This window comes from Balaenoptera acutorostrata, chromosome 16 (genome assembly GCF_949987535.1).
Source record: "Balaenoptera acutorostrata chromosome 16, mBalAcu1.1, whole genome shotgun sequence".
Taxonomy (NCBI): domain Eukaryota; kingdom Metazoa; phylum Chordata; class Mammalia; order Artiodactyla; family Balaenopteridae; genus Balaenoptera; species Balaenoptera acutorostrata.
In genome coordinates this window covers 42,575,873-42,600,237 of record NC_080079.1, presented here as the reverse complement: position 1 = coordinate 42,600,237, position 24,365 = coordinate 42,575,873, and the positions used below count along the sequence as shown (strand labels likewise).

Here is a 24,365-nt window from a genome sequence, read left to right as displayed (position 1 = left end):
TTTTGATATTGAGCTGCATGAGCTGCTTGTATATTTTGGAGATTAATCCTTTGTCTGTTGCTTTGTTTGCAAATATTTTCTCTCGTTCTGAGGGTTGTCTTTTCGTCTTGTTTATGGTTTCCTTTGCTGTGCAAAAGCTTTTAAGTTTCATTAGGTCCCATTTGTTTATTTTTGTTTTTATTTCCATTTCTCTAGGAGGTGGGTCACAAAGGATCTTGCTGTGATTTATGTCATAGAGTGTTCTGCCTATGCTTTCCTCTAAGAGTTTGATGGTGTCTGGCCTTACATTTAGGTCTTTAATCAATTTTGAGTTTATTTTTGTGTATGGTGTATGGGAATGTTGCAATTTCATTCTTTTCCCAGCACCACTTATTGAAGAGGCTGTCTTTTCTCCATTGTATATCCTTGCCTCCTTTATCAAAGATAAGGTGACCATATGTGCGTGGGTTTATCTCTGAGCTTTCTATCCTGTTCCATTGATCTGTATTTCTGTTTTTGTGCCAGTACCATACCACCTTGATTACTGTAGCTTTGTAGTATAGTCTGAAGTCAGGGAGCCTGATTCCTCCAGCTCCGTTTTTCTTTCTCAAGATTGCTTTGGCTATTCGGAGTCTTTTGTGTTTTCATACAAATTGTGAAATTTTTTGTTCTAGTTCTGTGAAAAATGTCATTGGTAGTTTGATAGGGATTGCACTGAATCTGTAAATTGCTTTGGGGAGTATAGTCATTTTCACAATGATGATACTTCCAATCCAAGAACATGGTATATCTCTCCATCTGTTGGTATCATCTTTCATTTCTTTCAGCAGTGTCTTACAGTTTTCTGCATACAGGTCTTTTGTCTCCTTAAGTAGATTTATTCCTAGGTATTTTATTCTTTGTGTTGCAATGGTAAATGGGAGTGTTTCCTTAATTTCTCTTTCAGATTTTTAATCATTAGTGTATAGAAATGCAAAAGATTTCTGTGCATTAATCTTGCATGCTGCTACTTTACCAAATTCATTGTTTAGCTCTAGTAGTTTTCTGTTAGAGTCTTTAGGATTCTTTATGTATAGTATCATGTCATCTGCAAACAGTGACAGTTTTACTTCTTCTTTTCCAATCTGGACTCCTTTTATTTCTTTTTCTTCTCTGATTACTGTTTGTAAAACTTCCAAAATTATGTTGATAAATAGTGGTGAGAGTGGGCAACCTTGCCTTGTTCCTGATCTTAGTGGAAATGATTTCAGTTTTTCACCATTGAGAATGATGTTGGCTGTGGGTTTGTCGTATATGGCCTTTATTATGTTGAGGTAGGTTCCCTCTATGCCTATTTTCTGGAAGGTTTTTATCATAAATGGGTGTTGAATTTTGTTGAAAGCTTTTTCTGCATCTATTGAGATGATCATATGATTTTTATCCTTCAGTTTGTTAATATGGTGTATCACATTGATTGATTTGTGTATATTGAAGAATCCTTGCATTCCTGGGATAAAACCCACTTGATCATGGTGTATGATCCTTTTAATGTGCTGTTGGATGCTGTTTGCTAGCATTTTGTTGAGGATTTTTGCATCTATGCTCATCAGTGACATTGGCCTGTAGTTTTCTTTTTCTGTGACATCTTTGTCTGGTTTTGGTATCAGGGTGATGGTGGCCTCGTAGAATGAGTTTGGGGGTGTTCCTCCCTCTGCTCTATTTTGGAAGAGTTTGAGAAGAATAGGTGTTAGCTCTTCTCTAAATGTTTGATTGAATTCACCTGTGAAGCCATCTAGTCCTGGGCTTGTGTCTGTTGGAAGATTTTTAATCACAGTTTCAATCTCATTGCTTGTGATTGGTCTGTTTATATTTTCTATTTCTTTCTGGTTCAGTCTCAAAAGGTTGTGCCTTTCTAAGAATTTGTCCATTTCTTCCAGGTTGTCCATTTTATTAGCATATAGTTGCTTGTAATAATCTCTCATGATCCTTTGTATTTCTGCAGTGTTAGTTGTTACTTCTCCCTTTTCATTGTTAATTCTATTGATTTGAGTCTTTTCCCTTTTTTTCTTAATGAGTCTGGCTAATAGTTTATCAATTTTGTTTATCTTCTCAAAGAACCAGCTTTTAGTTTTCTTGATCTTTTCTATCGTTTCCTTCATTTCTTTTCATTTATTTCTGATCTGATCTTTATGATTTCTTTCCTTCTGCTAACTTTGGGGGGTTTTTGTTCTTGTTTCTCTAATTGCTTTAGGTGTAAGTTTAGGTTGTTTATTTGAGATTTTTCTTGCTTCTTGAGGTAGGATTGTATTGCTATAAACTTCCCTCTTAGAACTGATTTTGCTGCATCCCATAGATTTTGGGTCATCATGTTTTCATTTTCATTTGTTTCTAGGTATTTTTTGATTTCCTCTTTGATTTCTTCAGTGATCTCTTGGTCATTTAGTAGTGTATTATTTAGCCTCCATGTGTTTGTAGTTTTTACGGATTTTTACCTGTAATTGATATCTAGTCTCATAGTGTTGTGGTCAGAAAAGATACTTGATATGATTTCAATTTTCTTAAATTAACTGAGGCTTGATTTATGACCCAAGATATGATCTATCCTGTAGAATGTTCCATGAGCAGTTGAAATATTCTGTTGTTTTTGGATGGAATGTCCTATAAATATCAATTAAGTCTATCTTGTTTAATGTATCATTTAAAGCTTGTGTTTCCTTATTTATTTTCATTTTGGATGATCTGTCCATTGGTGAAAGTGGGGTGTTAAAGTCCCCTGCTATTATTGTGTTACTGTTGATTTCCTCTTTTATGGCTGTTAGCATTTGCCTTATGTATTAAGGTGCTCCTATGTTGGGTTCAAAAATATTTACAATTGTTATATGTTCTTCTTGGACTGATTCCTTGGTCATTATGTAGTGTCCTTCTTTGTCTCTTGTAATAGTCTTTATTTTAAAGTCTATTTTGTCTGATATGAGAGTTGCTACTCCAGCTTTCTTTTGATTTCCACTTGCATGGAATATCTTTTTCCATCCCCTCACTTCCAGTCTGTATGTGTCCTTAGGTATGAAGTGGGTCTCTTGTAGACAGCATATATATGGGTCTTGTTTTTGTATCCATTCAGCCAGTCTATGTCTTTTGGTTGGAGCATTTAATCCATTTACATTTAAGGTAGTTATCAATATGTATGTTCCTAGTACCATTTTCTTAATTGTTTTGGGTTTGTTATTGTAGGTCTTTTCCTTCTCTGGTGTTTCCTGCCTAGAGAAGTTCCTTTAGCATTTGTTCGAAAGCTGGTTTGGTGGTGTTGAATTCTCTTACCCTTGCTTGTCTGTAAGGGTTTTAATTTCTCCATCAAATCTGAATGAGATCCTTGCTGAGTATAGTAATCTTGGTTGTAGGTTTTTCCTTTTCATTACTTTAAATATGTCCTGCCACTCCCTTCTGGCTTGCAGAGTTTCTGCTGAAAGATCAGCTGTTAACCTTATGGGGATTCCCTTTTATGTTATTTGTTGTTTTTCCCTTGCTGCTTTTAATATTTTTTCTTTGTATTTAATTTTTGATAGTTTGATTAATATGTGTGTTGGCATGTTTCTCCTTGGATTTATCCTGTATTGGACTCTGTGCATTTCCCGTGCTTGACTGACTATTTCCTTTCCATATTAGGGAAGTTTTCAACTATAATCTCTTCAAATATTGTCTCAGTCCCTTTTGTTTTTTTCTCTTCTTCTTCTGGAACCCCTATTAATCGAATGTTGGTGTGTTTAATGTTGTCCCAGAGGTCTCTGGGACTGTCCTCAATTCTTTTCATTCTTTTTTCTTTATTCTGCTCTGCAGTAGTTATTTCCACTATTTTATCTTCCGGGTCACTTATCTGTTCTTCTGCCTCAGTTATTCTGGTATTGATTGCTTCTAGAGAATTTTAAATTTCATTTATTGCATTGTTCATCATTGTTTGCTCTTTAGTTCTTCTAGGTCCTTGTTAAACGTTTCTTGTATTTTCTCCATTCTATTTCCAACATTTTGGATCATCTTTACTCTCATTACTCTGAATTCTTTTTCAGGTAGACTGCCTATTTCCTCTTCATTTGTTTGTTATGGTGGGCTTTTACCTTGCTCCTTCATCTGCTGCATGTTTCTCTGTCTTCTCCTTTTGCTTAACCTACTATGTTTGGAGTCTCCTTTTTGCAGCCTGCAGGTTCGTAGTTCCCATTGTTTTTGGTGTCTGCCCCCAGTGGGTAAGGCTGGCTCAGTGCATTGTGTAGGCTTCCTGGTGGAGGGGACTGGTGCCTGTGTTCTGGTGGATGAGGCTGGATCTTGTCTCTCTGATGGGCAGGACTGCATCTGGTGGTGTGTTTTGGGGTGTCTATGAACTTATTATGATGTTATGGAGCCTCCCTGCTAATGGGTGGGGTTGTGTTCCTGTGTTGGTAGCTGTTTGGCATAGGGTGTCCAGCACTGTAGCTTGCTGGTCATTGAGTGGAGCTGTGTCTTAGCGTTGAGATGGAGATCTCTGGGAGAGCTTTCGCTGTTTGCTATTACATGGTGCCAGGAGGTCTCTGGTGGATAAATGTCGTGAATCTGGCTCTCCTACCTCAGCGGCTCAGGACTGACCCCCGGCCAGAGCACCAAGACCCTGTCAGACACATGACTCAGATGAAAAGGGAGAAAAAAAAAGAAAGAAGGAAATAAAATAAAATAAAAGTTATTAAAATAAAAAATATTAAGAAATAAAAAAATAAGTAATAAAAAAAAAGAAAGAAGAGAGCAACCAAACCAAAAAACAAATTCACCAATGATAACAAGCGCTAAAAACTGTACTAAAAAAAAAAAAAAGGATAGACAGAACCCTAGGACAAATGGTAAAAGCAAAGCTACACAGACCAAAAGAGAAAAAGGAAAATAAAATATATTTATGTAAAAAAAAAGAAGAGAGCAACCAAATCAATAAACAAATCTACCAATGATAATAAGCTCTAAATACTAAACTAAGATAAACATAAAAACAGAAACACATTAGATGCAGAAAGGAAACCCCAAGTCTACAGTTGCTCCCAAAGTCCACTGCCTCAATTTTGGGATGATTCATTGTCTGTTCAGGTAATCCACAGATGCAGGGTACATCAAGTTGATTGTGGAGATTTAATCCACTGCTCCTGAGGCTGCTGGGAGAAATTTCCTTTTCTCTTCTTTGTTTGCACAGCTCCTGGGGTTTAGCTTTGGATTTGGCTCCACCTCTGCATGTAGGTCACCTGCGGGCATCTGTTCCCTGCCCAGACAGGACGGGGTTAAAGCAGCAGCTGATTCGGGGGCTCTGGCTCACTGTGGCTGGGGGGAGGGAGGGGTATGGAATGGGGGGTGAGCCTGCGGCGGCAGATTCCAACGTAACATTACAACAGCCTGAGAGCTCCGTGTGTTCTCCCAGGGAAGATGTCCCTGGATCACGGGACCCTGGCAGTGGTGCACTGCACAGGCTCCCAGGACGGGAGGTGTGGATAGTGACCTGTGCTTGCACACAGGCTTCTTGGTGGCTGCAGCAGCAGCCTTAGCATCTCATGCCTGTCTCTGGGGTCCACACTGATAGCTGCAGCTTGCCCCCATTTCTGGAGCTCATTTAGGCGGTGCTCTGAATCCCCCTCCTCACGCACCCTGAAACAATGGTTCCTTGCCTTTTAGGGAGTTCAACACTTTTTCCCGGACTCCCTCCCGGCTAGCTGTGGCACACTAGCCCCCTTTAGGCTGTGCTCACACAGCCAACCCCAGTCCTCTCCCTGGGGTCTGACCTCCGAAGCCGAGCCTCAGCTTCCAGCCCACACCCGTCCCGGGTGGGTGAGCAGACAAGCCTCTCAGGCTGGTGAGTGCTGGTCGGCACCCATCCTCTGTGCAGGAATCTCTCCGCTTTGCCCTCTGCACCGTTGTTGCTGCGCTCTCCTCCGTGGCTCTGAAGCTTCGCTCCCCGCCATCCCCCATCTCCGCCAGTGAAGGGCCTTCCTAGTTTGTGGAAACTTTTCCTCCTTCACAGCTCCCTCCCAGAGGTGCAGGTCCCATACCTATTCTTTTGTTTTTCTTTTGCCCTACCCAGGTACCTGGGGATTTTCTTGCCTTTTGGGAAGTCTGAGGTCTTCTGCCAACGTTCAGTAGGTGTTCTGTAGGAGTTGTTCCACATGTAGGTGTATTTTTGATGTATTTGTGGGGAGGAAGGTGATCTCCACGTCTTACTCCTCCACCATGTTGAAGGTCCCTCCCTCTTTGTGTTTTAGTTTGAATAATTTCTGCTGCCCTGTTTTCAGGTTCACTGACTCATCTATGTTAGCCTACTGATAAGCTCATTGAAGGAATTCTTCATCTTCATATCTTTTTTTTTTTTTTTTCATCTTCATATCTTTTTAAAAAATTCTTGCATTTCCATTTGGTTCTTACAGTTTCTACCACTTTACTGAGTTTCTCCATCATTTCAGACATGTTTTCTGCCTTACTACTAGATTCTGTAAAATATTAATCAGCGTTGTATCAAAGTCCCTATGTGACGGTTCCAACATCTGGGTTACCTCTGTGTCTGTCTGGTCTATTGCTTTCTTTATCTTTCAGCAGTCCCTGAATGCCTGTGACACAGAAAGGGTTTCTCTCCATTCTCTTAACTCTCCCAATGTAGTAAACAGCTCTTGCTTGTTGCTTGGTTCTACTCTAAAGGTGGGAATGGGACAATGAGAGGTTGGGGTATTCTGTTTTCCTTGTCTAGCTGGTGTGCCTAGGATTTGGGGTGGGGCTTTCTCAGCTTTTCTTCCACGCCTTCCCATGGCATCCATACTCTACTTCATATTTGTGGAGGTTCTTGGGTGTAAGAGAGTTCCCTGCCCCTCCCCAACCAGTAGTAGACCTCTACTTTGCAGGGTCTTAGGCCCAAGAGAGCTCCTTCTCCTCCCCAAGATGGGGTGGATTTTGCTCATAGCTCTTCTCCAGAAGCAGTGGACCTTTACTTGAGCCTTAGGGATGGGAGTACTTCCTCCCTCTCTCTATATATGGTTCTTGCTTTATGTGAGATACAGGTCCAGAAAATTGCAGAGCACCCCAGCCTTAGCTGATTACTTCCTATAACCCTGCACTATGAAGAGGATTTCTCTGGTCTCCTGCCCTGTACCCAATCTATCTTATGGTGGGCCATGGAAAAGAGTTTGCGAGTGAGTGCAAACCCCCACTTGTGTTTGTGGGTCACTTATTCTATCTAACCTTACATGCTGATACACACTTAGCATTTAAGCATTTATTAAAAATTTAGCTGGTTTGTTTTATTTGAATTTATGGTACCTACTTTTAGCTTGTTCTGAGAAAGGTGAAACAATACATGGTCTCATCCCACTGTTGGAGGAAACTGTCACTCTTTGGAATTTGGTTTTATGCTTGCAAAAAAATTTATGATTTTAATGTTATATGACTTTCCCATCATTAGGGTGGGTGCCACATTCTCTTGCGGCTTTCTGCCTTCTGAGCAGAAACAGACCATACTATTTTAAAGCAAAACTTAATTAAATTTAAAAATAAGCAAATACAATTTTAGCTTGTACACTTAATAGTCCAGTCTGCTTAAAATTAGTCTGTCCAGATAGTAAATGAGAGATAAAGAAGAAGGTAGAGAAAGCTGGTATATTTTAGAAACTGCATTTAAAAGTACAATGTTAAAAAAAAATACTTTAAAATGAATCTAACTACCAACCTCTGATAAAACTTCTTTCAACTTCCTAAGTACAGAAAAAAAATTCAAAATACTGAAAATTCAAGTAATTGGAAAACTAAATGTTAGAATCTAGTTAAAATAATTGTGGAACTGTATAGAGGAAATAGTGGTCCACCTTTGATTTCTTTTATTAAGGGAACAACCTTATCCAGGTGGAATGGATGTGGGCAGATATGTTAACCATTGCCCATTCTGTAAACCTATTTATTTCAGAGACCCACATTATTTACTGACAAAGGAAATAGGCAGTTGCCCCTCCACTGTTTAGGTGTGTGCTTTTCTTTATTATTTTTATTTATTTATTTATTTATTTATTTATGGTTGTGTTGGATCTTCATTTCTGTGCAAGGGCTTTCTCTAGTTGTGGCAAGCGGGGGCCACTGTTCATCGCGGTGCACGGGCCTCTCACTATCGCGGCCTCTCTTGCTGCGGAGCACAGGCTCCAGACGCGCAGGCTCAGTAATTGTGGCTCACGCGCCCAACTGCTCCGTGGCACGTGGGATCTTCCCAGACCAGGGCTCGAACCCGTGTCCCCTGCATTGGCAGGCAGATTCTCAACCACTGCGCCACCAGGGAAGCCCCTAGGTGTGTGCTTTTGTGAAGTACAGAATACATTCTCCTGCTCACCCTCCCCTTTATTTCTACATCCATATGTACATTGCAACACTGAAATCCTCAAGGTAAAATGCCGAGTGGTCTGTAGTTATACATTGTAATTTGAAAGTTGTGTTCAAGTGAGTGGAGCCAGGGATACCTGTTTGCTTGTGCTCCATCTGTTGGGTGAATCAGAAGACATGGAATTGGCTTAGGAATTTACCTCATCTCAGGAAAACAGAGCAGTAATTAATTAATGTTGGCTAAACACTAGGAAGGGGTCTGTTCACCTCACCCTTAGATTTGAAAAGCATTTTAACCAGCAGCTAAGTAGACTATGGATGAGAATAAAGAGAAAATCACATTTCTTTATTGGTATTGAATCTGACAGCTTTATCTCCTTTCTAAATGAGTAAGAAAGGTGAAAAATGGGATCAGTAATAAATACTGAAAAACAAAATAAAATAACACCCTGATGACTCAGAGGTAGACTATATCTCTGGAAATAATTCTCTTACAGAAACCACTGGAAAACAGTTTAATATTTTCTGTAGAAAACAAGACCATATAAGACAAATGGTGTATGTGTTTTGCATGCCCTGAATCCTTACCTGCTTCTGGTAAAAAATGCTCCACAAACGAATAGTGAGGATTGCCCTTCTCCAACATGGTGGTGGGCTTTTTTTTGTTTTGTTTTGATTTTAGCCATGTGGCCTGTAGGATCTTCGTTCCCCGACCAGGGATCGAACCCGTGCCCCCTGCAGTGGAAGTGCAGCGTCTTAACCACTGGACCGCCAGGGAAGTCCCTGGTGGTGGGCTTTGATGAAGTGCTTTCCCCTCAGGCCATTTGGAGTATGCCTTTCCTCTGCTCAAATTGAGTAGGTGTGGGTTAGTACACATTCACAAGAAGATCAATTAGATTTCATCTTCAAGGATTTACATGGATGTTAGAAGACAGTAGAGCTCTTAGTCCTGAAATCAGAAAAAGTATAAAACAAAAGCCTGAAGTTTCTTGGGGCTAATTTTTCGATCTTAGGGAGAAATTCTCTTAAAATCCATTGACCATCTGGATTCAACCTTGCCTAGAATGAAAAAGCATCTGAAAAATGAATTGGCAAAATGAAGTATAAACATAAGAAGCTCACAGCATATTACAGAAAAGAAAATAAAATCATAAAAGAAGTCAGAATATATTTAGAGGACAATGAAGATACAACCTGATAATTGCATGTATCTCTGAGGTAAAAATGTAATTAAAATATTTCATTATATTACAGGTGAAATCAATGAAAATGTTGTCATATGTCCTCGAAAAGTACCTGAGTATGTTTTAAAACTATTGAAACAAAAATAAAAATGACTTAATCGTAAAGGAGCAAAAATTAGATAAGCCTTATACATCCCATCTGCATGATGAAATGCCAAAAATCAATGGGATCAAATCCACAGTATTTTAAGGAAAATGTTATGACTCAAGAATCTTGGCCTAGGCAAGTTGTTTCGCATATATACAGCAAAAAAGAAAGATATTCTAGATCAGTTATGGATTCAAAAGCTATCAACTCTTCTAGTAAACAATTACTTATGATTACCGAAATTGAGAAATAAACCAAAATGAAGATCTAAATAATGGAGTTATTGTAGTGTAAAAAGACTAATAAATCTTCCTTTAGGTGGTTTGGATATCAAATAGAATCCAGCAGGAATCCAATAGAATTGTGATCCGTGGATCCACGTGATAGGAATAATTTTTCCCTGCGATTAATGATCTTCCTCTGCTTCTGATCCTTCCCAGTTTCTAATGATACAGTTCTTGCGACATAACTCTTAACTGTACTTCATTTGGAATTTCTTACTTTATCTGATAAACAATTCAAACAAAGTGTTTTACAATTCTTTTCCAATCTAGTACTTAGAACAATGGATAAAACTTTATTGTACTTCTTAATGTATCTGAAAATGGCCTAGAAAAATTGATACAAAAAGTGTATTTTCATCTACAAAAGCATATTTGTAAAAAAAAAAAAACCAAGAAAAGCATCCTTACTGCCCATGAAAACTTGAATGAAAAACTGTGTAGCTTTAAAACTAAAATAGAGTTTTTTGAGCCATTAGGTTTCCTAAATTGGAAGATTAATAAACTATCCAGTGGAATTCATATCTGATATCAAACATATCTTTATTTTTTCTCTATGGAAACTATGAACAGTGTGTTTAACTAGATTTAAAGTCAGCATGATCACTTGGAAAATTAGAATAAAAAGTATTCAAAGGGATGAAATAGCCTGTAAAATGCGCAAGCATAGCATTCTTCGGTTACCATTTGATGGTGAAATTTTGGGCCATTTAAATCTTTTCTTTCACATTTCTTTGTATTTTCCACATCTTCAGCAAAAGTATGGTATTTTATATTAAGACATGTATTTCTAAAATATTTTCACTTTGTGTATGCTGTGTAATTACAAGTATATAAAACTGTTTATTAATAGCAAAAAGAAAAAAAAAGATTAGACTTGAGTACACCAAAATATTAGCAGTAGTAATCTTTGCATTGTGGGCATTTGAGTAATTTTGCCTTTTGAACTATTTTGTGTTTTTCAATTTTCTATAGCAAGACATTTCACCTTTATAGATAAAAGTCTTAAAAAATTTTTAAAAATACCTAAGACATATTGTGGTTTTGTGGTTTTAAGAACATAATTGTTGCTTCAATATTATAGGATTTGTAAAGGATCATTTAAGTGTTCCTGGGGAATTTTGAAAAAAAAATTGCCTGCTAATTACAGCATAAAATCTGTAAAAAAATTGTTCAGTCTAATAGAATTAACAGTTATTCTTTAATTCTCCTCCCCAACACAATGCTCATAGTTGGAATTGCATTATTCAGAGAAAGGGTTTGCAAGAACTACTAGATTAAATTGACCACCAATTCCTGTCATCCTGACTACACTGATTTACTACCTGCATCATTTATTTAGTTTTCTCTTTCCCGGAAGAAAAAAACTTTTTAATTTGTTCACTCTTAGCCCATAAAAATATTTGTTTGAGATTTGAGAGTGTCAGCATTTAAGGTGGTGTGTTGAAGCACAAATATACACTATGAAGGCTTGGGTTGGTATCTCAGATTTGTTTCCCTAACTGTGTAGCTTTGTGGTCTGCAGGAAGTCAGTATTAAGGTTCTGTTTTACAGGATTACTTTGAGAACCGAAGGATATATAATGCAGGAATTTATTTTTAAACTATACTATATAATTTAGAATATTATATTTTATCCCACCTGAATAACTTAAACTAAATAATCTCAACATAGTGATATAAATTTCAGTGACATTGGTAATTATTTTCCCCCAGTCTGTAAGTGTATTAAGTAAGGGTCATTGTTATTAGTATCTTTGATATGTGAATATAGAGGCGTTACTCTTCTTTATTGCTCTTGCTTTTTATATATGCTTTTCTTATTCATAATAAGACTTCTGACTTAGCTTATGTTATAATTAAAGAAAATATTAAAAGATATCACAAAAAAATATTTTGTTTAAAAAAAAAAGCCTTTCTCTGTTAACATCTTTGCTTTTACTGTTTAACAATAAAGATTTTTAGATGGCAAACTCCTCGATATCAATAAAGACTTTCAGCCGTATTATGGGGAAGGAGGACGCATTCTGGAGATCCGGACTCCAGAGGCAGTAACCAGCATTAAGAAGCGAGGAGAAAGTCTAGGCTACACAGAAGGGGCCTTGCTGGCTCTGGCCTTCATCATCATCCTCTGCTGTATTCCTGCCATCTTGGTGGTTTTGGTCAGCTACAGACAGTAAGTATTCATACATGCTGAACATGGATAGTGCCTCAAGAAGGCATTATCAAAAAACTATCTCTGGTAAAATGGCTTTGTAGCTGTAAGATATTAATGCTGCAGCCATTTTGGGAGTGCTGTATTTTTCTTGTACCAAATGACCTTCCTTTAAGGAAAAACAATACAAACTGTCAAAACATTTGTCACAGATTGCTCAGTGTTCCTGTGCTCCTAAAATATTCTTATCTGCTAGGAATATTAGGTTACCTCCTGTAGCTTTGTTCATGCTCTTCATCAGGTTAAGAGCCTTGGGAGAAAAGGTACGAGGTATCCTGAGGCAAAGGCAGTGGAATGTCATATAGAAATAACCCAGTTCCAAAGGAAGGTCTGTAACCTAAATACATTGTCATGCTAGGTTTTTATCCATATTGTTAAATTTACCTCTATGCAGATGATTACAATGTTTGAAAAAAATCATTTAAAAATCATAGCACACAATATGTAATTTTCCATATGGTTTCTTCTTTCCTGGCTAGCCTTGCTAGAGCCTATATTATAACATCTAACAGTATATTTTGGCTGTAGAGGCCTTACATTTCTCTGGTTCCTACAGGCAAATACATCCATTTAAAATATCTATATTTTTCTTGTTTAGGCTCTTCAAAGTAGTCAAGTAAATTTTTCCTAATTTAATCTATATTTAAAATAGTCTAGCGAGCTATTCTTTATTTGACACTAGAAATGGGGACCCTTTGTGATACAGGGCTATACTTTAAGTATATCCCTATTGATGATGATTGGTGAAAAAATTGTGGAATAGGTTAAGAAGAGATGTAGCCCTGAAGGTGCCACAAAATGAAAGTAAGTAACAGACAGGAACCATAAGCCATATAAACTACTTGACATAACAAACAGTAAGAAGTAATGGTAGAACAGCTTACTCACCATTTAAAATACTTACAGGGAAAGGACTGAAAAAGTCCTTGTATATTCTTAAACTGTTATCTTTGTTGTCTAACACTGAGAATTTTCTATTGAATTAAATAAGGTAAGGTAATTCCAACCTGAAAGTTAAAAAGTACCCTCTGCATGAAGATACTATAGGAATATCTTCCTTCACAAAAGCAATGTGTAGTTGCAAATATAACATTTAGGTTGATATACTGGAGTTCAACGTGTGTTAGTAAATCAGTTGATATGCCAAATCTAAAGCCTATGCACAAACTTAATAAAGGACAAATTTTTAGATTAAGCTATCAATCCAATATTAATTTTCATGTTAAATTTAGTCTATATTACAGTTTTTCTTTTTCATTCAAATGTTTCTCAAAGGAGCTTTATTATATCCTGCTAACATTAAAATCAGTGAGAAAACTTCTTATAATTGGCACACAATGCAGTGATCAAAACTGAAGCACCCTGGATGTTATGCTAAATGGTCTGAATTTTAACAAAAAATTAAGATGCTTAATATTTAAACATTGTAAAGATGCATTATTTAATCTTTTTAGTTCCATAATCAGCCTGACACTCTACGAATGAATTTTGGTAACTCTTTTTTATAGATTAACAGAAGTAAACATGTTTCAAAGTAAAATTCTAATATTTTAAAACCTAACTTTTGTACCTTCGTATTCTGCTTATAAATAGATTAGAATGGTTATTCTTTAATACTAAGATGTGTCTTTGAAATTTGCTATGCATGGAAAACTAGGAGGCAAATGTGAAAAAAAGTGTCTTAAATTCATTACCCAGGAGTGGCACCTTCCAATTCTAGCTTCGGCTTCGAAGTGAGGCCAAGAGTATAATCAGGGCTTGCTGCCTGACTCCATTCTTTTAATATTGTTCAAGTGTAGTAAACCAAAACGCTAACTATAAACATCAGATCATCTTTAATATTACATTTCTCTATCAGAGTTGAAATTCACATATGCATGTTTTAATCCAGTTTTTTTTATTCCATTTAGTTAATTTCTTTGTTTTCCTGCAATGAATGTTTTAACAGCTTGTAGGACTGTGACAGTGGTCACCATTTTCACTTTCTGAATTGAAATACTAGTTCCCCTACTATGTCATTAAGTCTGTGTCATTATGAGTTTAATCCATAAATTATTCATAATTTAGATTAAATCAAATGTTAAAATATTATGAATGCAGTATTTCTCATGTAGCTTTCTCTTTTTTTTTTATTCATTGCTTTCCCAAACAGGTTTAAAGTGTAAGTATAATTACCAATATTTTGCATATGATTTTATGTGATATAAAAAGAATAAAAAAGAGATAACGCTGATAAAGTAGGCAGCCTGCCCTGAACCATGCAATATTTGTCTATTTTGTATTTGTATTTGAACTACTTTTTAGTTCAAATTCCTTTGTGGTTTTGTATATATAGAATTGAGCTAGTTTTAGACAATTGGATACAAGTGGAAGAAATGTGAAAAAGACAGTTTGCCCTTATAGCCTCCACCCTTTGGGATCTTGATTTTGAGGCAAGAATTAACAATCAGGATCCAAGAAAGTCAAAAAAGAGCAGCTTACCTCCAATGCAAGAATCACAGGCATTCCTAGGAATTCAAAGGAAATAAAAGCTAACCAAATCTCCCTCCTAAATGTGTACATCTACACAGCCCCTGTAAACTAATGTCAAAATGTTTTAAATCATTTTTAAATAACTTTTCTTTAAATAGATGGAAGACTAATAATAAAGGAAAATTATGTATCTTCTATATGCCTCACATTATGAAAGAGATCCATTAAACAACTACCAATTATCAATCACATTTTTTATAAATATTTTGCCTTCTCCCTTTAATATTATCATTTAACTTAATTTGCAAATTTTTCTACTGAATTCTACCCGTTTTTCAAGGAGTAAATATTTTAAAGAACTAAGGAGAAGGGGTTATACATAAAAGATACTCTGTGGGGATGCTTTTGTAATTTTATCAGTTAATAAGTTCAAATATTTCTGTAAAAATGTGTGAGTTCCCCTGATAACTGGACTTTATTATTGAAAGGTAGCCTATTGATAAGTAAGTATATGACTTCTAAAATGAGTTTTACAAAACCTCCTTACTTTACCAAAGACGCCAAGCTGAGTGCACCAAGACAGCCCGAATCCAATCCGCCCTACCTGCAGCGAAACCCGCAGCGCCTGCCCCTGCACCAGTGGCCATGCCCCCGCCACCTCCGCCGCCTCCGGGGGCGCATCTCTATGAAGAACTGGGGGACAGCACGATGTAAGTAGACCTTTCAGGGGCTTTTAGAAGTGGGTTTTGATGGATGCTGTGTGGTGAGTATTTAATTTCAGCTTGATGTGCAAATACCTTTTACGGCCTGCTTTATTACATTATTTTAAACAGAAAATTGTTAAGATGAGAACCTAAGAAAAGTTAAATTGAAAAGTAATAACCAAAAAACAAACAAAAGATCATTAAAAAAAACTGAGTAACAGTAAAGAAGTATTCAATTTGAGGAGACGTTTGCAGATGAACACATTGAGTATCATATTTAATTTCTAAACCTTCAGAATCAGGCATTTTCCCCCAAATTAAAAATTAATTCTGAAGATATATTTTCTCATAAAAAATGAGGAAAATAAAGCATAATCATAAAATAGTAATTCCTGATTTGGTATCAAAAGCCAACTCCTATTTGGTAAGAAAAAACAATTCTGTGGTCTAAAATAATAGACTTTCCTAAGATACTACTTTAAGATGTTATAAAATAGAATAATTAAAATCTGAATGAAAATAAAGAATATTAAATATCTAACCACTTAGGAATATTCTTTTCATTATATTCCTCTCTAATGAGACTGCTGTTTTGTTATATATAACTTAATATTTATAACTCTTGTATATACTCTCGTATATAACTTAATATTCCTCTTGCACTATTTGGAATCTCTAAGCAATATTAAATCATCATTTTTGAAAAAGTCTTTTAAATTATTGCTAAAAGACTTCATAGCTTTATAGTTTCTATAATGATGCTACCCTCAAACCCTTATTTCTTTTGGAGATGTTTAACTTGTCTATATTTTTAAAAATTTCAAAAGTAACTATCAACATGAAATGCAGAACAACCAAGGATACTATACAATTTTGAATATGATTAAATTAAATCCAGGAAAATTTTATTAACTGGAATTTGGTGGAATTGAGGGACTAAGACACATTCTACTGTGTTACATTTGTAGTATTTACTAGTAGGAATAAAGCAAGCCTCAAAAATTATGAAATGTACCTTTTAATGGGAAAACTGTTTTTAAACATATATATCATATTATAGCTGTATTAATACTATTATACAAGGTTATATTGAAAATAGTTTTTAAAATGTTAAAACTGATTTTAATATATATTTTAATGCTAAAATTGAATTTAAAAGAACTTAATGCCTGGCATGCTACTTCTAGAGTAATAATACAGGATTCATGCTTTAAATATTTTTTTTCATTTTTTTATAAGTTGAAAATTATGGTCTCTTTTTGAATTACTGGTGAATGTAGGAATTGAGCCAATAAGATTTGATTCTCTTTGATTGTGTTAACCACATTTAGCAAAACATGTTTGAACTAAAAAAAGATTTATGTGGAAAGTAGAATGTGTTTTATTTGAAATTAGTGAGGGATATATATTATTATATGTATACTATGACATCATCTGGAATCATATATTTGATGGTGATAATTTTCAAATAGCAACACTTAGGGATTATTTTTATTTGGAAAATTGTGGTAGATAGTAGAGGATTTTGCAATTCTAATATGTATTTATTGAAGTGTCAAGCTCTACACATTTAATTATCTGACAAATGTTTAAATTATCTATTCAAAAACTTTTTCAAGGATTCTAAGCATAAATTACTAGAAAATAAGCTATCTCGAAATGAATTATTATCAAATATTTTCTTTAAAAAATCAAGTCATTTTGAAAAAACAAAAAAACCTTCACAAAATAATTAACAACTTCATGTAGATTCAACAATTACTCTGTAAGAGTCATCATAGTACTTCTATATTCCTTCCAAACAATACTTATGTCTTCTTTATTAATCAATATGGAGTAACTTTTCACTTAGGACATAGAAGCAATTCTTAGAATCTCATTTAAAATTTCTGTTTTAGAATTGAAGTCATCCACGTTTAATAGAGGTGAATTTTACCTATGTATAGGAGATAGATAGCTAGGTGTAATTTTATGTGATAAGACAAAATAAATTCCGTATGATTTTATCTAAAGCATTATTAAAATTATTCATATGAATAAATACAAAGAAAATATAAGATACATGCATTTTCTTTTTTTGATATGAATATTAAGTGTTTAAAGCAAGTTCCTGTTAATATTTTCATAATCATCTCAATTTAACTATAGTTAAAACTTCTTTTTTTCTATCACATGTTTTCTCTTTCTCACCTGTGGATACATAGGCATAAGTAAGTAAATAATATCATTCTAATACAAGGGTATTAGAAAAAAAAGATGCAGTAGAATAGATTAACTGCTGTTTTAGACTATATACAGTAATCTTCATCTTTTACTGTACATTTACTTTTAAAAAGAAAGTTATCTTCTATACCTCATTCCCTCTTGATATCTTGAAATTGCATGAGTTTAAACAAGTGTTCCACTGATAGTACCTGTGCCTAGCAAAAGGAGTTTCAAAATTCTCCTTATTTTTTAATTTGTTAAAAATATTTATGGATATCTTTCCATCAAAAATGATGTGGTATCATTGTATAGACAGTTCTTTCCAAGAAAAAGTAAACCAAGAACAGATCTACACAGAAACAACTGCTATATAATGTCAACCCTGATTTTTAAAAACTACTTTTTAAGGTTTTAAAAGTGATTGCCGTTTATTTAATCCAAGTTGTCTCCACTTTTGAATTATTCAGGAGGTCCTGACCACCTGTAAGAATTCTCTCTTCCAGTTTGTATTTTTGCCAAATGCCACAATAATAACTTTGTCTTTATATATCATTTTATTGTCTCACCTCTCATCCTAATTTTTATTAGGATGTGGCTTTGTGTCAATGTGGCTTTTAATTTTTTTTCAAAAAATTTCCCTTTTATTTCATTTCTACTATGTTGGTAAATATTAAATAACGAAAATAAATCTGTTACTCTGAGCTTGAGAGCAAAGTCTAATGACAGACTGTTTAAAATCACAAGTCCCCAGTCTTTCTGGGGAGAGGGTCCCAATGCTTTCATTAGAGACACTTATTTGTGCCCTTTGACTTATCCAATTTTATCTCTGACACACAGCCACTATGACTCAGTGACCATGTCTGAGCAAATCTTTCAGTGATATCAAAACTATGTTATATTAGTATATCTTTTCATTAAAGTGAGTCTTGACTAAAATTTGATCCATATCATGTTCAAAAGAAACACCAGAAGCCCCTCTTCTTATTTGTAATATTTATAGTGTTTTTAAACTATTAAGCATAAAATTGAGGGGCTCTTTCTGTATCCTCTTGCAAGCTTTATCTCAAATAGGAGAGTACTTTTAGCTCTAGGACAGAATTACTAAAATGAGAGATAATGGACAGGTACTGAATCAGATACAGCTAAGGATCCTTTCCTCAAAACAGTCAGCTCTGAGCATCCTTAAACAAGGCAAAGGGTATGAAACCACTAGCCAACATGCTGGTCTGCAGTTTGGAGAACAGTGATTTATACACGAGAGAACTGTTATGTGTGGTCATGGAAGCTTCACATGGAAACTAAAAAAAGAAAAAAAAAATCAGTGTGCAGATTGACACATTTTTTAAAAAATGAAAATTTCTCATGCTGCTCACAGCTCTCTAGCTTTTCCTGCCCTGCCTTTTTGAGAACAGAAACATCAAAGTAATGGCTTGCTTCAGTAGATTAGTGTTATTTGGCCTTTTATATTTTGAAGTAGTAATGAGAACCATAAAAACATCTTTCTCATAAAAGCTATGTCACAACCTGTTTCCTTACATTTCATTATCTTCTTTTCTTTCAAGTCTTTTCCTTCTCTACCATTTCCAACAAAGCAGGGAAAATAAATCAGTCTCAGAAGACAGGAGACATCAGCACTTTTCTTCCAATACTGTTGAGGCTCACAAGCAGACTCATGTAGATGGATCTGTTAAGAACAGCTGGCCCAAGTCTGCAAGAGAATTCACACTGATGTCTGATGACGACGACTTAAATACCCACAGTACCATTTACAAGGAATATACAGATCAAAGACCAACAAATTCAGACTTTTTACTAAGAACAGATTTTGTAGAGCCATTTTTGCCCAAAATGCAAGCCAAGAATGAGTTTCTGAGGGGCCCAAGAGAAAAGATTCAGAGGATGTGGAATCGGCCAATCTGCTTACCTAGGAGACCAATGTGGGAACTTCCCAATAGGTCAGAAACCATAGCTCTAAAGCAAAGGCAAAGCAACAGGCAGGAAGCTGAAAATGAAAGTACTGGAACCAATCCAAACAAAAGAGGTAACAATAGACCCTTGCTTACAGCTGAAGGCACAAATGTAACAGAAAAAGAGGAAATAAGGCAAAGTGAATCACTGATTATACAAGGAACAGAACAGTTGCAATCTCTGTCTTCAGACTCTTCACTTTCCTCTCCTTGGTCTCACTCCTCATTCTCCACTTTGCCAACCGTTTCAAGACCTGTGGAACTCAAATCAGAACCTAATGTTGTTGTTTCTCCTGCTGACTGTTCCTTGGAACTTTCTCCGTCAATGCCTTGCATTTTAAGTTCTGCACTCCTTAGCAGAGAGGCATCCACTTGTATGATGACTTTTGAAACCAAAAGGGACATTTTCGAAAACTTTCCCCATCCACTAAAAATCTCTCCTCCTCCTCCTCCTCCTGTGCCTCTTATCCTTACTCCTTTTGCTCTTTCCAGTCTTCCTCCTTCCCCTCCTTCTATTCTTCCTCCTCCTCCACTTCTTCCACTATCTGGTCCCCCTCCTCCTTCCTCTACTTCTCCTCCACCTTCGCTTTCCTCTCTTCCTCCACCATCTCCTCCTCTTCCTTCTTCACTGCCTCCTTCGACTTCAGTTCCATCCACGAAGTGTGTGTTTACACCAGCTATTAAACACACTGTCAATGTGACACCAGCCAAGGAAATGAAGTCCACTGTGATACAGCTGTCAACATCAACAACAGTGTGTAATGCAAATCCTCAAAGGGAACCAAAAGGCATCCTCAAGCATATAAAAAACTTAGCAGAACTTGAAAAGTCAGTAGCTAACATGTACAGTCAAATAGAAAAAAATAATCCACAAGCACACCTCTTAAAACTTCAAATGAGTTGCCCTTCAGAGACAACAAATATGGAAATGACATCTGAACAAAACCAGGAGAATTTGCACAATATTGTTGAGGGAATTGAAAAACAAACTCACAGTCAGTCTACTTCACTGTAATGTTGCTTTTCTGGTTTTAAATGGACAACTCTTTCACTGACCATAAGCTTCAAGTGGAGGCAAATTTGAACATTAAAGAAGATTCCATTCTTTTACTTGAAACTCAATGCAATGCTGGTTTTTCCTCATTTTTAATTTAAAAGATTATTAATCTCACCATTACTAACTCATATTATAGATTTACCTTAATTTTCTTAACTACGAAGTAGTATTATTTGTCTACATTTATTTAAAAAGTAAGTAATTTCAATCTTTTTCAATGGGCATATATGGGCATGAAAGTTAGATATCCAACTTAAACTAATGTTTGTTTATCATGTTAAGTTTTACATTTACTTTTTGATCATAGTTTTATATGAGTGTTCCAGGAAAACAGCAGACTGTTACAAGTAAGCTAAAAAATGATATCATATGTTCTGTTATTTCCTTGAAGCCTATGTATTTGGTAAGAAGAAATACTACCAAAGTAAAATGTTATGTATCTAGAAATGTAGGAGATGACAGACATTATGGTATTCCAAAATAAATCTCAGGTGCTATAAGATGTAGACATCTGTTTTCTTATAAGAACACCCTTTACTCTGGCTTGCTTTTATCTTCCTAGTATGTTTATACATTTGATAAATCTTTTACTTTTTTCAATTGCTGTCTTATTCTATTTATTTCTCATTGTGCTTTCTCTTCCCTTCTTTATAATGGAAATAAATCTTGAGTTGCTGACTTCTGTAAGACATTTCATTGTTCCCACAGATGTTTAAAGTGCTCTTTAGTTTTGCTTGTTCACATTATTATATCATCTCCTTAATTATAATTTTATCATAAGATTCTCCTTCAAAAATAATATTTATCTCCAGTTTAATAAATAAATTCTCATCTGTTTCAGCAAAAGAAGGTTAAGTAAATGCCTACAAAGTTTTATCTAGTGTGAATTTAGTTATTATTTCATTGTTGAAAATTATATCCATTAAGTTTATCAATAGTATAAAACGTGCTTATGTATTAAAATTTAGAAAAATGCATTATCAGTTTTATTCCTAGTTACTTTTAATTGCTATGGATAAATCATCCAAATTTAGCCTATAGCATGTAAATGAAATATAAAAATTTCAAATAGAAATCAAGTGGAATATATCTGGTGAACTGTCACCAGTTTTATATATGTCTTTCCTCTTTGGTTTAGGCAAAGAAAATAAAAAATTATACTCTAGGTAGAAATTTCGGTAGTTGTAGTTGCTCTTACATCTTAGAGCTAAACTTGTTAAATTCTTAAAGGCATCAGCTAAGCTAAGTACCATCTTTCTGTCCTAATGAAAGCTACACTGGACCATCAAGTAATTACTTTGTTTTTTCCATCTCACACATGGAATAAATTTTGTTTACTGGAAATCCCCACTTTGAATACAAGTGTAATTGTTTATTATACTCTTCAGCTTTAATATTTTAGAAGATATAAGTCTGCACAGAGAAAAACACAATTCCAAAATATAGGGAAAGTCTTGCTTGATAATTGCCATTGTAAGTATATTAATATAGATTCAGAGCCCTACAATGAATGCATCATTTCATTGGTTTTGTTTGACTCATATTATGTGACATTTCTTCAAGAATTTGATCTGGCATCCCCAATTAACAATATCAAATAAAAAATGTAAAGTTAATTATTTTCATTAGTTCCTCTACTTCAGATTCTTTTCATCCAAATCAAGAGTAATTTTTTTTCCTGGGGTTCTTGAACATGAATTTTTTCTCTCTTTCACTGAAAAACTTCAGTTGGAGTTTTTGTTGGCAGCTGGTCATATGCATGAGAACTTGTGCTATTTGGCGGACTCTGACAAGGTATTATTGACAACTGTGTAAGCCTTTAATGTGCAAGTGTGCGTGTGTGTGTGTGTGTTTATGCTATTTTGTATCAACCTCTTGGAAATGTGAAAGAAATGTCTTGATAATTCCTTAGAATTCTTTGATAATGAAATCTCTAAATAATTACCAAAGAAATATAAGAAATCCAAATAACAATTTTATGTAGGTATGTATAGCCTTATTAAATTGTTACTTTGTCCTTTTTTATAGCATTTTTATAATTTAAAAATTTTATTAGTATCTGTTTTTGACTGGGAACTCTTTTTTCTTTCTTTTTTTTTTTTAAACATCTTTATTGGAGTATAATTGCTTTACAATGGTGTGTTAGTTTCTGCTTTATAACAAAGTGAATCAACTATACGTATACATATATCCCCATACCCCCTCCCTCTTGCATCTTACACTTTTCAAATGAAACGTCCATTGCCATGTTTTATATTTAATCTAGTGTTTTACTGACACATTATATTTAGAGATTCCCTTCATCATAAAAGTCAATTGGAACATCTTCTACATGAGACCTAAAAATATTCTTTGAGTATACAAGCCAAAATATTATTTCTCTCCACAGCTCTTAAGCCCCCATAACCTGACAACCAACCTCTAAAAACAGAATGCCCTTTTTTCATTCTGCATTTATTATGATCCAGTTAGTGCACAAGAAATTATTAGGTACCTTATTAAAAGACATAAACAGGTTACCATACATTATCCTTATTGTTAAAAGTAAACAGTAATACATACAAATGGTGTAAAATGAAAAATTAATACACATTGGATATAAACTACATAACAAGACGCATCAATATCATGAATGGTTTTATAAGGATCAGTAGGAAGTCATGTTAATTGAAAGCAGACAGATAACTACACATATTGATTCTGTTGTTTACCTTTTCTGAGTTACTTTTTGCCTTTGAGCTAAGACAAACAATACAAATAACTAAATAAAAGGCAACAAAAAGTTTCAAAAAGTATAGTTCAACAAAAAGTATAGTTCATCTATTGATATTTTTTAGTTCCTACGTTATAGAAAATATTGCTAATGAAAAGAAGCAATTTAAATATCCTAGAAAATAAAATATAGGTTTTATTGGATATTTTATATTACATATGTGACTCAGTAGTCATTATTAAAACCTAAATATGAGCTCTCAACTCTACATATCTCTAAAAGATACAAATTGAGTAAAAGCTGAAAATGTCTAAACTTCTAAATGCTTTAGGATTATCATTCCCCTATTGGCAGAACCATATAATATAAGCACCCTGCAACACCCCCAGTGGATGCCTGAAACCTCAGATAGTACCAAACCCTGTATATACTTTTCTGTCCTATACTAATGGGTGGGTAGTGTATACAGCATGGATATACTGGAAAAAGGGCCTACTCATATCCTGGGAGGGACAGAGAAGGACGGTGTGAGGTTTCATAATGCTACTCAGATTGGAGTGCAATTTAAAACTTACAAACTTTTTATTTCCAGAACTTTCCATTTAATGTTTTTGGACCATGGTTGACTGCAGGTAGCAGATAGAGATACCACAGATAAGGGAGGACTATTGTAATAAATTGCTGATAGCAATATATGCGTATAAGCACTATATTACCATTATTACCAACGATTTCAATCAACAATGCCTTAACCACTTAAGATGCATTCAAATAAGCAGACTTATTTTTTAAAGTCCTTGAAATATTTTAAATAAATTTTCTACAGATTGTTTTGCTGAACTTTAGAAAGTCTTCATAATAAATCTTCATTGCAATTGTTTATTAATTTCATATAGCATAGTCAACAGCACCAGTTTTATATTTTAGGTCAAGTGTTTAATGAATAATAAATGAAAAATCTTCATAATTAATGACATTCAACATTGAAAAGATTCCATGCTTTTTTCCCTCTCAAGTACAGTCAACTGTTTCACTTACTTGTTCATTTAACTTTATAATCTTTAGGTAATATTGAATGTTTGGCTATTATATCTCTAAAAACTCTTTTACTTCATG

At 34.8% G+C, this 24,365-nt stretch overlaps 1 protein-coding gene across 17 annotated transcripts in view; it reads left to right on the top strand.

Moving 5' to 3' along the window:
• The window catches only part of PCDH15 (protocadherin related 15), a 755,972-nt gene that overhangs the window by 719,306 nt on the left and 12,301 nt on the right, over positions 1-24,365 (top strand). For 4 of the 17 annotated variants that reach the window (XM_007182826.2, XM_007182829.2, XM_007182823.2 and 1 more), the window contains 5 exons: positions 11,874-12,092; positions 14,284-14,292; positions 15,161-15,313; positions 17,512-17,517; positions 19,075-20,494. In XM_007182826.2, coding sequence (XP_007182888.2) covers positions 11,874-12,092; positions 14,284-14,292; positions 15,161-15,313; positions 17,512-17,517; positions 19,075-20,494 — 1,807 coding nt within the window. Of the gene's footprint in view, positions 1-11,873; positions 12,093-14,283; positions 14,293-15,160; positions 15,314-17,511; positions 17,518-19,074; positions 20,495-22,264; positions 22,331-24,365 lie in introns of those variants that run through there. The other 13 variants (XM_007182831.1, XM_007182832.1, XM_007182830.1 and 10 more) reach the window with 6 other exon arrangements.